At 39.8% G+C, this 16,296-nt stretch overlaps 1 protein-coding gene across 6 annotated transcripts in view; it reads left to right on the top strand.

The window, feature by feature from the left end:
• LOC103179999 (influenza virus NS1A-binding protein) overlaps positions 1-16,296 on the top strand; it is a 30,025-nt gene that overhangs the window by 1,043 nt on the left and 12,686 nt on the right. Inside the window, exons 2-6 of one of the 6 annotated variants that reach the window (XM_042334866.1) lie at positions 1,614-1,679; positions 2,534-2,644; positions 4,505-4,643; positions 14,981-15,252; positions 16,150-16,284. In XM_042334866.1, coding sequence (XP_042190800.1) covers positions 16,174-16,284 — 111 coding nt within the window. In that variant the 5' untranslated portion in view covers positions 1,614-1,679; positions 2,534-2,644; positions 4,505-4,643; positions 14,981-15,252; positions 16,150-16,173. Of the gene's footprint in view, positions 1-1,542; positions 1,680-2,533; positions 2,645-4,504; positions 4,644-9,154; positions 9,359-10,283; positions 10,367-14,980; positions 15,253-16,149; positions 16,285-16,296 lie in introns of those variants that run through there. The other 5 variants (XM_042334867.1, XM_007895585.2, XM_007895586.2 and 2 more) reach the window with 5 other exon arrangements.

Below are 16,296 nucleotides of genomic sequence, written 5' to 3'. Positions count from 1 at the left end.
TATTTGATATTACACAGAAGCATCTAATAATAATAATCCTTGCATTTGATATAGCGCTTTTCACGTCGGGAGGACGTCCCAAAGCGCTTCACAGAACACACTGTAAAGTGAACTGTAAAGCAATGTGCCACAATCAGTCATGGATTGAAAATGACCAATTTATTATTGTTTTGTTTTTTTGGAGAGATTATTATTAAGCGTGTGGAGTAAGGAAACTTGCCTAAGGTTTCGCCCCGCCTGGAATAGCCCTTCACAGAGAGCCACTGTGAACTTTACTTTGCCCACGATAAAGTTGACCAAAAGGCCAGTTTGTAACTTCTCTGCACTATTTTGTTAGTCCACCCACAAATGGCTGCTCCCTTGATATTTGCTCATTATAGTTAATCGTTGGACAAGGTTTGGGGCATTTATGCAATGCTGAATTATTCAGCTGCAAATGTTTGAACATAAACAAATAGAAGGTTGATCTTTTCTGAAAAGTTATTCAGATTACGCCCACTCTATATGCAGCTTTGACCGTAGTGCCTATTACTTAGCTCCAGATGGGTCACAGTTCTGGCTGATGCATTTGATTGAATTTGTCCAGCTAAGTGCAGTGCATTGCAAGGACAATGCATGCAGAGAAGAATACCTGGTGTAGGCAGGAGCTGTACACAAGTCTCTCGATTGCTGTCATCGGTGTATGTTCTCCGTAATCAATGTAGGATTGCAACACATCACACACATCACCAAAGCAGTAACAACGAAAATCCATTATTCAAGCAGCTGGGAGTTTATTCGAAATGTCATAGTACATTTAGCCTGTGTGCACCTTTTAAAGCTTTCAGCCCATTAAATGGATATAAATTATACAATCATTTTTATTCCTGATTTTTAAAAAAAAGTATTTAGGCTTAATGAATGGTGGTGATAAAAAAATGAGTGGGATTTTTTAAGGTTTTTTTTAAACTCTCTCTTCTCCTTAAGGCTGCTCCTGTAACTCAGACTGTTTGCTAGGCTCCAGCAACCTCTTCTAATAATAATAATAATCCTTGCATTTGATACAGCACTTTATCACGTCGATGAGACGTCTCAATGACATGATAAGGTGCTATATCAAATGCAAGGATTATTAGTTTCACAGAATATATTGTAAAGTGGATTGACTGTGAATTTGTGGCCAAAATAGTAATAATAATAATCCTTGCATTTGGTATAGCGCTTTCACGTCGGGAGGACGTCCCAAAGAGCCTCACAGAATATACTGTAAAGTGAATTGATTGTATATATTTGTGGGCGAACGCGGCAGCCAATTGCGCACAGCAATGTCCCACAAACAGTCGTAGATTGAAAATGACCAATTTATTGTTTTGTTTTGGAGGGATTATTATTAGGCGTGTGGAGTAAGGAAACTTGCCCAAGGTTTTGCCCTACCTGAAATGGAACTCGGGTCTCTCGCTTACAAAGCGAGTGCTCTAACCACTGAGCTACAGGACAGAAATGTACCTGTACCTCCTCCATGTGACTTCTTCGTGAATGACATTGAAATCTAACTTGCATCAATTTGTAACACAGGGTTCTTATTAAGCTTGACCTCCTTATCTCTTTCCAACCCCTCCCCTCCACCTTGACAGACATCAGACAACTCAGCACACACCAGCAGGGACTGAACCTGGCAACTTTCCACTCTTCATGACTCAGTAAGTAAATACACACTGTTGATTGGTAGAGGCAAGGTTACAAAGAATGTGTGATTTGACATTAACAGTAATGGTTAGATTCCTCTGATGGTCCAGTGCATAAAGGTACTGCTCAATGTGGCACTGAGCCAGACAGAGCTGTAGGTTTCAGACGTTGGTCTAAGCTGATTTAGCTTATCTCAGACCAGTCAGCTGTGTTAGTTCTCATTGGCCTCAGAGTCTATGGACTTGGGAGAAGAAAACGTAGCCAGGAATGCTGCGCCTGAGCGGAAAGTGCATATGTGTTGACGTCAGGTGAGAATCAGATCAGGCTTCACTGTGATTTCCACCACAACCTTGACTCTCCAGTGCCTTGGGATGTCCTCCCAAAGTGAAAGGCTCTATAAAATATAATTTGTTATTGTTGTTGTTTCCTCCAGGAATACAGTGTGAGACTAAGTAAAGCATTTAGAATAGTACATATTATGCATATAGAATTTACATTTACAGCAATGAAGCATTTTGTGATGTGCATTAATGTAGTAGTGGCTTCTGCCTTACAATTTGGTGGCTAAGCTTAAAATGTTTCAGAATGGCTCAATGGCTCCCTGGATCTATTCAGAACCTAAGGATTAGGGCTACAGTAGTAGTAATAATAATAATCCTTACATTTGGTATGGTGTCTTTCACATGGGGGGAACGTCTCAAAGCTCTTGCAGGATATACTGTAAAGTGGAGTGACAGTATGTTTTGTGGGCGAAATGTAATGTTAGTTGCAATGTCTTTGAAGGTAAATGATTGAAATTGTAGATTCTTATACCTTCTTGCATTGTTCTTCAGAACTAAATTAGGCCAAATCTTTTTGAACTTTTCAGTTTGCTCAGTTTATTGTGCGGATTTTCCCATTGCTAAGATCCGATTCTGATGCACTGCACCAAAATCTACCATTGAGACTCCTTATGGTATCAATTGCTTCAAAACCGCAAGTACTGTATATATCACACAAACACTTGAATGCTGCTAACCTTATGAAAACTGCTCAGCAAGCCTCGACAAGTCTTTATTTCCATTGTAATCAGGGAGAACAGCCAGAAGTTCCAGCAATGTTTTCAAAGTGTTGGCATCAGTCGGAGGTGGCACAATAATATATTTCAGTGAGATTGATGTCATTTCTTTGCATATTTCTAAACAAAGGAGTAAGACTGATGTATCGGTGGTCCTATTGGAGGCCTAAGGGTTAAGGGCTACAGCAGTAATGTAACTGGCAATGTTTATAGAGCCCAGAGCTGCACTCAATACATGACGTACAATATTCTAATCTTGGACTGGCATTTATTTTCAAAACGGAAGCCTGTGATTAATGTGCTAATAAAAGTGGACAGTTAAGCCTTAGGGAAGTTTAGTGGAGGCTAACAGTGAACTCAATGCTGAGCAAGTTATTGCACATTGCTGGGGAGATCTCTGAGGGAGCCCAGCGGTATAGTGAAGTCCAGTTGTAATAAATAAATATCTCAGGTCAGGAAGACCTTTTGCTGTTTTCATTGCAATGTAATGTCCTTTCTAGTGTCTCGAAGCCGTTTAAGAGCTGAATCTGAACGTGGTCCAATTAGTAAAATGAGTATGAAATTTAGGGATGTTTAAGATGTATGGAGCATCAAGTATCATTTGTGGATAAACCATCAGCTTCTCAATAGAAAAAGAGAGAGAAAGAAATATGCTTTAAAATGGGACGTTTTTGGAAGCAACACCATACGTTTCAGTGGGAATTATCGAAATGGCTGTTTTTTTCTGTTTTCCCTTGCTACCTTGGGATGGCATTAATGCTATGACAGAGCGGTATATTGTGCCAGCGCTGCTGGAATTAGACTAGAGCTTTTAGCCTGTCAGACTCCTCTAGGCATGCATGACTCCTCTTGATGTTAAATCATGAATGGCAGAGACTGATGCATTACAATAGATTTTTCTAAACCAACAATAAAGGAGTGGAAATCACATGCAATATCATTTATAAAGATTGCTGTCCTCAACCCTTCCGTGTGTGTAAATCATGGAGGTATTTGATTTTAAAAAATGCAGATTTAAAAATGCTATTGTTTTATTGGTGCTATATATTAATTTAAAACTCCCAGATGAACATTTCTTCTGCTGGGTGTTTTCTCCTGCCTCCGTGTACTCCGGGGGAGATCATGGTATCCCTTCCAAGCTATTTTCTGATGGGCGTAAAACATCCTCTATTTAAACATTCAAATTTACAACAAGCTTTGCTCAAGATGTAGGATGTGCGGGAACTTCCACCACAAGTTTCACTGGGATTATGTCAAACAGCTATTTTTTCCCTTCTTGTAAATCTGAAAAATCAAACCCTGCCAATGTATCACTAATGGACACATTGGCAAATTATGGAACCATATTATCAACCCTCCCCCCAAAAGTTCAAAATGTTGTTGTTTGACATAGTTGGCGACATGTACTTTATAGGAAAAGGTTAGAAATCTAAAGTAAATCAGTGGAGAAGCATGACCTTTAAACAGCGCTTCTTGTTCTTAAACCGAACTTACAGTGTGGTTTATGATTATCTTCATAAATGTCCATAAAATATCAGAAAATGACATGCCAGGAGGAAGCCTGATTTTATCTTTTGAAAATAGAGTCATAATCCTACCTTTCACTCAAAGTCATAGGATTAGAGAATGTTACAGTGCTGACTCCTTGAAAGAGTTATTCATTTAGCCACTCTATTTGTTCTTTGCCCCTGCGCTGTTACATTCCTCTCCAATCGTTTTGTGTCCTTTTATTTTTTTTCTCCTCTAAGGCTGAACTTGTTCCCTTTTCTCTCCTTGTTGTAGTATTGACAAATTGAGGCACTCAAAATGTTTGACTTGTTGTGGAATGGTGTGGAAGGAACATGCTGATGCCATTCATTGAAAACTGTTTCAAAACAAATTCCATTTGGTAAAAGTGCCAGGAAAGTTCAATTTCATTCAGGTATTTGCTATATATTCACCTTTTCATTGCACTGCACTCTGGGCAATATTATTATACTATTGTACCCCGATTAACATTGCCAACTATTGCTCAAGAATGACAAACAGTGACCAGATCATCTGAATTTTACATGAAAGCAAAATCACCGCCAACTGATTCGGACCGTACCTTCTTTGTGTTTCTTCTGATCTACATTCCCTCATTCACTGCAGGAAGAGTGTATAAGAGTGGCTGTGAAGATGCAGTAGATGTTGCTTAACCTCTTATTGTTGTGGGAGGCTGAAGCAACAGCCTGGTTCAGATTGGGAAATCACTGAGTGATGTACAGTAGTAAGGGCACAAGCTCATTCCTTACAGCTCTGTGACGTGCAGCTGGCCAGTCACCTTCTGATGAAAGTGGCCCTTTGGCCCATTTGATCTCATCATTCCAGAACGCTCACCCTATCATCTTTCCAAAACGGTAGCAAGCTGTTTCTTAAATGTGTTCAGCATCTGGTCTCAAATATCCTTCTTGGTAACCCATCACAAGGTTTGGGCTGGGCCCTTGCTTATTTTCTGATATTTAATAACCAGTTGACCTTTAAAGTTAGGGATGGGGCTGGGGGAGAGGAGAGGTGGGAGCTAGTTGGTTTCTTTTATCATTGGTCTCACCAACCTTTAATAATTGGTTTAATTTTTGTAACCTAATTTCTCTGCATATTGAATTATAGAAAAGCATAATTGAAAATGTCTTAATATGGCAGCCACAGAGGATATTGAATACTCCAAGGGTTCAAATGAAATCTGGCTGCTCTCAAATGCGGTAGCCTCATGCCAAATGGAGAGGTAATCGAAACTGTTGTGCAATTAATTAGTTTTCTGGAGAAGGAAGCTTTCAAGTCTTTTGCTTGACAATGATTGCACAAAATACTTGTGCTGTTTATCAGATGTCAGTGTTTTGTGATGTGCTTTGTGCATAATTTAACACACTGGTCTAAGAATGAAAAACGGGGCATGCCATGGACTTGGCAATTCTATAATATGAATTATCTTAATTCATATTATATTTCACACAAAAAATACACACAGACACATCACTTCATAGTATATCCTCTAGCAGTCGATTCGCGGATCATTTTTCTAGGGGTAATAATTCCATTAAAAAAAATTAATAATAAATTGATCATTCAATCCACGACTGTTTGTTGGACACTGGGCAATTGGCTGCCGCATTTCGCCCACAAAGTATAGTCAATTCACTTTATAGTATATAAAGTGCTGTGAAGCACTTTGAGATGTCTTGGAGACTTTGAGCAACGGTGTAGAAGCTGAATTAAAAACATTAACATTTTCCCCAACAATATTTCATGATTACCCTAAAATCAAGATTAATAAAAATAATCCTTGCATTTGATATATCGTCGTTGAGACTTCTCAAAGTGCTTCACGGAATATATTGTAAAGTGGATTGACTGTATTTTTTAGGTGAAGCAGACTGAAAGAATGAAAACAGAAGTAGGTCAGGGATAGGAGGAAATAATGGTGCAATGCAGGACAGTGACAGTACTAATTCCATCCACTTCTTTGACGCAGGTCATGAGGTCACACGGTGCTGAAATCAATATAATGAGTTACTAGGCTAACATGGAAGGGAGGAGTATTAGAAACGGAGCATAACTTGTGTACCCACCATTTCTCTCAATCTTTCCTGTGTTAGTACCCAGGTAGAACTGGTGTGGATAATAAGAGCTCACTAAGAGGATTAGGGGGGATTTAAAACCACTCCTACACAGGACTACTGAGAGCCACTGAATGCAAACAAAATAACCAATTTGAGATTTGGTTGAGGGTAGCGGTAGGCAAGATTACAGTGGGTAAAGACAATTCTGGAATTAACTCAACAGCAACCATTGATAAATGTAACTGTTGGATACTACTTCGATAGAGCGACAAAAGCACTAAACTAGCCTCTTGCTGTCTACTTATGTGTTAATAGATTGCTATTTTTCTAACTTCAATCGAAGCAGCAGGTGTCTGATGTGCCATGTGAATACTGCTCTGTAAATAACTAACTGGCCTGCTTGAGTCTGGGCGTCTGAAGACAGACCTGACTTCTACTGTTAGTGTCTTTCCTTGAAAGCATATCTGAGAACAGGAACTCACTTATGTTAGGAAAGTTGTATCCTACAGATGCTTCTGAGATTGTGACACAGCAGCAATAACTTTTGAAGAACAGAAATTATTTGCATTTGCTTACCTGCTTCTTTTTTTATTTTTGAATTCACTATTATATTTACATGACAATTTCTACGCCAGTGGATCTGCATACTCCTTAAATTTCTCTGTAGTTAAATGCTGAACCATGGAGACCACGAAGCCTCTAGGTTTAATATTTATTTTTTTGTTTGAGCTGCGAAGTGTGGAGTTTGGGATGTTATAATTAGCCTCAGTGTCCCTGGCCTGGGAAGGGGGTAATAGCAGCCAGGCTTTCCAATGCTGATGAATCTCTACTGGAAAATCAATCAAGGAACGATCATGGAAATACCAGATCTCTCTTCATCCAGTGTGCATGGGTGGAGATTGGGTGAAAGTAGATCTACTACCACTGTGAGGTCCACTGGGATGCACAGTTGGCATTCACATTCTTTGCTGATATCTCCTGAATATCTCCTGATAACCAGTCACTTAGGGCAAGGTACCGAAAGACTTGTGGCACAGGAGAACTGTGCCTAGTATGAGATCAGAGGGGAGGAGATTGGAGGCAGGAAAAAAAACATGGTTGAGTTGTAACAGCAGGTCTAATCTGTGCCCTGTTGCCAGCAAAAATAAAGACATAAATACTGTAGTACTATGATGAAACTCCATTCAACTCTAACCAGATTCATTCCTGTATGAGTGTCCCTCGTAATGGGTTATTCATTCAGCAGAACTCTCTAGAAGCTACTAGTAAATTGCCAATATTTGCTGGTGAATTTTTTTTGCTGCTTAAACATTTCTCAAGGTTTCTACTGTTCCCGTGGTGTTGCCAAGAATCCCACATACAATATTTTGAAATCTTGCCCGATGTGTGTCCAAACATTTTTTCCTATTTATGTCAGCTGTAACCTCTGGAAGAAAATCTTCACAAGGGAAAGATGAGCTTTTTTTTCAGTGGCCTATTTAGGGTAAAATCGAAAGTTACAAACTGTTTTTTGTGGTTTTGACACTGGAACTTGTTTTATTCTGCAGAGGAAGTGTTTACTTATATGAGCCTGTGGGGGTTAGACAGCTGCTTGTGGGAGTTAGATGGGACAGCTATGTAATGAAAATAATGGGTCTGTGCCTGTAACAAAAACTGTACTATCTGAAAATAACGATCCATTCAAGATATTTTGTTGGGTGAAGTGAGCATTTTCTCCACCTCTTTCCCCCCACTGCCCCCCCAAAAACCCTCCAATGCAGGAATGTGTTGCATGGCCAGAGGTGCCATCCTTTGGTTGAGTTGGTAAATTAAATTGAGGTTGCCCTGCTTGTTCAGGTGGACGTTAGCACTTTTCCAAAAGAGCAATGAGTTTCTCCCAGTGGTCAATAATCCTGCAAATAAAATTGGTTACTGACTCCAGGGTTGTTTGTGGGACATTGCTGTCAATCACGATACTCCATACTAAATCTGTGAAGAGCATTGGGACGTCCTCTCAACAAGACAGGCACTGTACCAAATGCACATATTATTGTTATATCTTGAGACCTATATCTTCAACCATGCTTTTGGTCACTTTCTTCCCCTCTACCCTCGTCCACCCACAGCACAGAAGTATTTTGAGATGTCCTCTGATATGATAGGTGCTATATAAATTATATTATGTTGTTATGGAAGAGTGCTATATTGTGCTATATTGTGAGGCATCCAACCTTTTGAATCAAAATTAAACTAAGGTCCTGCCCGCCTCTTGTTCTTCAGGTGGGCATTAATGATCTTGTGGCACAAATCGAAAAGGTGCACTCGCTACACCCCTGCCCCGTCTCAATTTTGCGAGGCAAGTGTGTATATAAAAAAAATTGCTTCTCCCAAAAATCTGCCGCCCTAAGCAGCTGCATAATTTGCCTATAGCTAGAGCAACCCCTGGCTACGGTCACACCCCCCTCCCCAGGTCCGTCAAGCTTTGCCACCGTTAAGCGCTCTGAGACACTACCCTTTAGTGAAGGGCGCTATCGCTATACAATATATTGTCGTCGTTGTTGAATGAAAGTTGAACTGGTGGGGGAAATAACCAGCTCGAGCCGCAATATCTTAAGCTGCTCTTTGCTGTTTTAAGTTATTATAATATATATATATATATATATATATACAGCCTGCAGCTAGTTGGAGATTTTGCAGCCCAGATTGCAGAGGTAGACAACCTGAGTGAGACGAGCTCCCTTCAGTCAAGGTCGGGCTGCTGGTGCGCAGGCGCGGTCCGGAGAGCCGAGACAGACCCAGACGCTGCCCCTCCCCCTCTCGTCTCGAGTGGCCTCCTCGCACGCGCAAGCGCAGACGCACGCAGCGGGGCCTGTGTGTCACGTCAGTGCTCGAGAGTGGGGGGCGGTGGGGAGAGCGCGAGGAGTCGGGCACGAGAGCGAGGCGGACGGTTTAACGGCTTTATTTATCAGGGTTTGTCGTCGAGAGCTCTCAGCGCCAGCGGGGCGAGCGTGGCCGACAACAGCATCTTCCTACTTCATCAAATATGATTTATATCGTCTGTTTTGTGCGTAGAAAGGTACTTTTTGTATTAATTCATTTTTCCGTGGGGGGCGGGGAGGGAAAGGAAGGTTTTTAATTTAAAAAAATCCCTTTGTTAAAACGGCGAGGCGACGGTCGCAACCCACCCACCTCTTTTTTTTAGAAGCCTTGTTCAGCCGCCGAACTTCTCTGGGTGGGTGGGTGAATGGGTGGGGGGCGACGAAGACGAAAGCTGGCGAGCAAATGGGGGTCGAGGGGATCTGTCTGATCGTAGGGGAGACTGGAGCGGAACGGGCAGCCTGTTAGCGCTTTGTTGTTGGTGGCGGCGGCGGCGGTGATGATGATGATGATGGTGGGGTGGGGGGGGGTGTAATGAATGGCGGCGGGAGGAAAAGGTTGGGTTTTAGTCGGGTTCGGTTAATTCTTGAGTTTTTCTTCTCTCTCCCCCTCACCCCCCCCCTCACACGCACACACCCGCGCAAAAAAAAAAGACATGTTTTCGAAAGAGCGAGGACACGGTCCGCGACCGGGGCGACAGACAGGGCTACGGGGCGCGGGGGGAAAGGCTGACGCGTGGAGAGAACTTTACAACAGCTCTTTTTTTTGTTGTTTCCTGTCAAGAAAAAGGAGTCCCTCGTGTGTGTGTGTCTGTGTGTGTGTGTCTGTGTGTGCGTGTGTTCTGTTACGGAGAAGCGGTGCCACCTCCTTCCCCCGTGGCTCGGGTTTGGTGAACATTGTTGTTGTTGTTGCTGCTGCTGCCCCGCGCCGCGGGTCCCGGTGCCATCTGCCACCAGCGGCGATGGCGGGCGGGCGGGCGTTGCAATGTCGCACGTGTTGTGTTGTCTCTGCCCAAACGCGGTATCGGATCCGGCATGTGACGCAGTTTCGGAGGGGCTGCATTTTCTGGCGTGGGTTAAACAGCCGCAAGCGTCGGTTGGGGCGTGGGGGGCGGGGCGGGGGGGGGGGAAGAGGACCAGGTCGTCTGGGGCTGGGATGATGGTGGAGGGGGAGAGGGTAAACTCTGTGGCTAAAATGGAGCGTGCAGGTGAGAGGACACGCTTTGGCGGGGATGGGAGGGAGGGGGGATGCTGTAGAGAGGGCAAGCCTCGTGTGTGCAGTAGAGATGGGGCTTTGGGAAAGATTAAATCTCGGATGGTCGGGAGAGCTATCCGGCGTGAAGGGCGCTATATGAATGCGGGCTGCTGTTGTTGGGAGACCAGGCAGGAGTTATTTCGGGAGATGAACCTGACCAGAGGTGGAGGGAGCGGCAAAAAGGAAGCAGATCAGTGCAATAATTGTTATAGAGTAGTTGTGATTATATCAGAAGCTTGAAGGGATGAAAGAAATAACCCATGAATTCTCAGTTTTACGGTAGGGACAAAAGTAGGACGCAGGAATCTTGGTTGTTTTTTTGACAGGTTGAGAAGCCGCTTTATTTTCTGGCTGGTAAATAAACCTCAAGGTTGCAAGTGGGTTTCTATATGAAGCAAAAATCCTTTGATCAGTCAGTATCGCGGGCATTGATCAAAATAATAGTAAATCTCTCTAGTTCATAGTTGGGATGGGTGGGAAATAGATATCGAACTTGGTGGTCTGATTTGAGAGAAAATTGTGGTTTGATTAGGAGAGGGTCCTTGAAGGATCTACTGTTAGAATGTTTGGGGGTTGGGAGAGGAAAACTGGACACTGTTAAGAGAGTGGGGGGAAATATCCAATCTTTGAAAATCTTTAAAATTTTTAACAATCTTTGATGGGTGGGGGATTAGAGAAAGTGCAAGAGAGACTGCTTTGTTTTCAATTTACTGTTCACTTGAAACAAAGGACTTTCATTGTAAATTGTGGATATGAATCATTACAAAAAAATGCTTCCTAGCAATGTATTATCAGAGCAGCAAATTGGACAGTGTCTGTATTCTCCACGTGGTCCTGTTTTTATCAACAGTAATATAACTAATGATTACAGTGTTTCATTAACAGTTTCATTTCAATTAGAAAAGATTTAATTACTAGTATTGAATTTAATTGTTGTGCCAAAAATAATCCCAATAGAATTGTTCTTAAGTCCCAGGAAGTTTTAAATTACTGGAGTATGAATCAGATCTTTTCAGTTAAATCTGTTTGGAAAATTCTTTTCAAGTATATTAGTTGGGTGTCACCTACTGTCATTTATTAAAATGTAACATACACCACAACATGGTTCATTACTGAATATGGTTTACTGAAATGATTTGGGCTTTCTGTAATCTAGTTTTTTGTTGGGCATTCTACAAAATGACTAATTACATTTTTTATAGCGCCTTTCACGTCAGGAAGACGTTCCAAGGCGCATTCCTTCCAGGATTGGAAAACTAAGTCAGTTACTGCATTAATTTTCTTTTTTAGTTCTGCATCTTAAAAAATGATGAATAAATTGAGTAATACAGTACGTTGCTATATTTGTTGACCTAGCTTCTGTTCCAGTTCACATTTTAATATCAAACTATAGATTTTCCTTTGACAAATCATATGATCTGGGTGTATTTTGATTCAAGCTACTCCAAAGGATATGAGCTACTTGTTAATGGAAATTGTTGCCCCATATTAAATGCAAATTTACTATTTTGGTAAACGCTAAATTTAATTTTAAAATATTGTTTTTGTTTTCAGTTGCCTCACAACCACTGCACTGCTTTAATCTGTTCCTAAGATACAAGCGTCCCAAATGATTTATGCTAAATTTATGCTGAGATTTTAGTTTCACTGTGGGAGGTAGATGTTGGAAATTGTGGGTGCAAAACTAAATCTCTAGCAATTTGGTATAATATGCTATGAATCAATTGTCTTCTTTTTCTCAAAGGAGCAAGCAATGTATTTTTAGGCTGAAATTATGTAAAATGTTTTTTCTCGGTTCAATCTGCATACCGCCGTAACATACCAAAATATCCAAAATGCACATAGTTTTTATCTGCCAATCTGAAGAAATGCTTTGAGTGGGCTGAACAGACCATTTTCTTATCAAAGGATTAATTTTTTCAGTTTAATTGTGCTGGGATAATATTGGAATTATAAAGTTGGAATCCTTAAATTCATGAGATTGGTCACAAATGGGACTAATGTTAGATGCAAATTATTAAAATACTGTATGTATAGCTGAATAAGGTGCATTTGTTTCAAAACCTAAAAATTGATTGACATCTTAATATAATCTACCAATCATGAGCAGGATAGTGGCATCTTAATGTTCCTCGAATCCAACAATTAAGCTTCAGCTAATGTAGTTGGGGTGGGGGGTGCGGAGAGGAGGGAAAAGGAAGGTTGAATGAAGCTTGTGATGTATCCCCATAGTGCATAACCGAGCTCTTGTATTTGGAGCTATAGGAGCAGTAATTGGGTTTGGGCCAGTTACATACTAGGAAGCTGGTGAGCATTGAAGCATGTTGAATGAACAAAGCTTCTAAGCACCAATGCTTTGTTGCAGACATTTTACATTGTGCAAAATATGAAGTTGTTTCTCATCAGATTTTTTTTAAATGATGGATTTCTTTAGAGCTATTGTCTTGGTGTGGAGTACTGACTAATTTGTAGAAAGTACATCAATTGGCTACTAGAATTGCATGTCTTGTCCAAATTGTGCCCTGAATTTTAATTAAGACCTACATTTATATTCAATCTTTTTTGTTTAAAAAATACTTTTGTAGAATCTAGTGAGTGAAAGTTGTTTAAAATTGCTCATAGCTTGAAACGTTAAGTTGTTCCAGTATAAGTGTTACAGAATTATTTTTTTGAAAATTAATTTGGTGACAGTAAGTGTCCAATCTTAATTATATAACTTTATAGTGCAGTGAGACTATTTAGAATATAGTTTGTCATTGTACCAGTTAAGGGAAGTTGTCTGTATCAGAGGAGTCATTTTACACGATTAGGAACTGTACAGTATGACATTGTTTTCATACTTTTGGCTAGTAAAGAGCTAGTGAGCAGCAGTTGTGCCACTTCTGATTATTTCAGATGTATGTAGATATCAAAAGCTTATAAAATGAAGTAACCATTTTTGCATTGTTGCATAGGATAATAATGCCTTCCTTACCTTCTGTCTTCAGATGAGTGTTACCATTTGTCTTTCTTTCAGTACAGTAGTACAACAGTAGTGTACAGGTTAGTACAGTAGTAAACAGCATATCAGATTGTCTTTATGGTAACATAAAGACAACCTGATGTGCTGTTTACTACTGTACTAATCTTGCTTGCGACATTGTTGTACTGTTTAGTAAAGACTGCATCCTGTGAATATTATGCTTCAAGTGAAGCAATAAAGGATACTTGGGCTTCTGCTTGCCTTTTCTTGAGCAAATCTCTGGTTTATGACTTGGAAGTAAAATTATTGAATTATTATGTAGAGATTGTCCAAACCTCATCTGTTTTGAAGTTTCTTTTTTTCTGACCTGATACATCAAACTTGTAGTTGCAAGTAATGTGAGAATTCTGGTTGCTTTGTGGTTATTTTGCATGTTATACTCACAGTGCTGACACTTGGATAGCTTTCATTGTGCCACACTCCAGTGTGAGGTTCAAAAGATCTGCTTTGTTTTGTCACCAAGGAGATGTTGATTATTCAGTTGTAAGTCTGGTACTGGAAGCCTATTTGAACCCCATATTCCTCTGGCAGTGAGCTTAGCTGGTAGGATAACACTCTTGTTAGTTTGGAGCAGGTATGAAGACAGGTGGAAATCAGGGGTCTGAAGACAATATCTCACCTGAATTAAGCTTTTTTTAAAAAATATGGAATATTAATCTGTTAGCAGGAATTGACATGTATTGTGCTTGTTGCCTTGACAGAGTTAGGGGAGAGAGAGGATTACAGGGGTGATTTATGTTTCCTGACGTGAAAAGCGCAATATAAATTTAATTTATTGTTGTTTGCTCTTGTCTACGGTAATGCATATATCTGTGGCAATGGAAAACTGCTTATGACATTTGTGTGATGTATGCAGGAGTTGAGTTGTGGAGGCAAGCCAATCATTTTCTGTTTTAGCAGATAATCAAGGTTCTACTGTAGTTATTCATTGAGGATAAAGATTAAACAATTTGTTTAATGGTTTTAAATGGTGCATTGCCATATTAAACTGCTATTGTATTTTGGAAGACTTATTGCTCTTAAATCCCTGACTGTCCAGTGCCTTGGGACGGCCTCCCGACATGAAAGGCTCTATACAAATGTAATTTTGTGTTGTATTAAATTAATGTAAGGAGAAAAATCTGTTTGAAGTCTGCATACTTTCAAAATTTTCATGAAACTTTAAAGTGGCTAAATACCTTTCTTGTTCTTGGTATTCAGTAACATTGCCCAAATTAACTAAAATATGAGTTCTTTATTAGATCCTTAAAGAATAAAACCATATACTGTATTTGGTAAAAATCAGAGACAAATCAATGGTGGTAGGGAGGAAGTGCTTCCAAAGAATGTGATGAGAGAGAGAGAGAGAATGGGAGGGGAACACTGCCTAACTCTTTGGTGAGCTATCTTCCTTTAGTAATTTTCTTTTAATTCAAAATTGTCTGTTCTGAGCTAGTTGGTGAACTTTCTACCTATAACCTATGTGGTACGTGATGGGTTTGAAACGTGCTTATTTTATACATCTCGTGATATGTAACCACATGGTTGATCCTATTTTTCTTTTAGGATATGATGCAACATCATCACAGTAGAAATTCATGTCTATAGCCTTGGTGTATTTTGGGACTCCTTTTCATCGGCAGCAGGCCTAANTTTTTTGTCAGCACCATTGAGGCTTACCCTTACAGGACTCATCATTGCCTGCCTACATATTTGATACATCGCCAGTCAAGTCTTTTCAAATCTTGATAAAACTGGATCCAGAGTGCCCAAAAGAAGCATCAAGTGCCTTCACTTGTTCTATAATTGTTTCTTGGAATTACAGCAGTATTAATTGGGTAAGTTTTTCCAAAGTATTGAAGTACTTATTCTGATCAACATTAAAGATTATACACATCCATTTATTCTCTCCATTTCTCTATTTTTATTATTATTATTATTTTACCTTTATCAAAGCTGATTGTTAGATTCAGAGATGAGTGAAGTCCATTTAACTGATGCATTGTTTAGACAATATTCTTAAAGAATAATTAAGTTTTTTATGTTTCTAATATTTTAGTGGGTGTAATCCTATACAATAGAACATATGCCTTGAAGAATCTGCAGATGATGCTTGTTTTTCTGTGCGTATAACTTGAGTTTCAAGTTCTCTATAGTAGAGAAATTTAAATGGGGTGGATTTGAATTGTTATTTCAATTGCTTTTTGATCAGGGGTGGAAAATCAAAACACTATTGCTTGCTATTGGAGATGGTAAAATGAAATATTGAGCTGATTTATTTTGGATGAGGTTATTTATTTGACTGAAGAAACATTGAAAACCTGAAGTGCAGAATTAGATGAGCACAAAATCAGCATTCATACTCATTGTGAAGCTCAGGAGTTTTGCTTGGATAAAATCATATGGGTTGAAGTTGCCATGTTTCACTCTATTCCCATTTGCCAGATTAATTTACATTTATATTTGCATCTGTCGCTCAAACTATGGATTAGCTGCGTCATTGGTCTTTTGAAACAAAATGTTATTTGATCATATGCTTCTCTTGCCTTACTATTCTTGTGCAGAATCATTTTTATGAGGGGTATACCTGTTATTGTCTAAACTAAGGTTTCTTTTGTTTAGGATTTTATGACCATGTGCTACAAATGTGGGTGTATTCTATGCATAAGCTTGTGACCAATTGTGAAAAAATTGGTTTATGATTAGTAAACTTTGTATTTTAATGTTTTTGTCAGACTTCCCTAAACACGGAAAACAAAATGATTCCTAATGGATATTTAGTTTTTGAGGATGAGAATTTCATTGAGTCATCTGTGGCCAAACTCAATGCCCTTCGAAAAAGTGGACAATTCTGTGATGTTAGGCTCCAGGTATTGATTCTT

This window comes from Callorhinchus milii, unplaced genomic scaffold, assembly GCF_018977255.1.
Source record: "Callorhinchus milii isolate IMCB2004 unplaced genomic scaffold, IMCB_Cmil_1.0 Scaffold5, whole genome shotgun sequence".
Classification (NCBI taxonomy): domain Eukaryota; kingdom Metazoa; phylum Chordata; class Chondrichthyes; order Chimaeriformes; family Callorhinchidae; genus Callorhinchus; species Callorhinchus milii.
The sequence above is the reverse complement of the archived record's forward strand: the minus strand, read 5'-3'. Positions and strand labels throughout refer to the sequence as shown.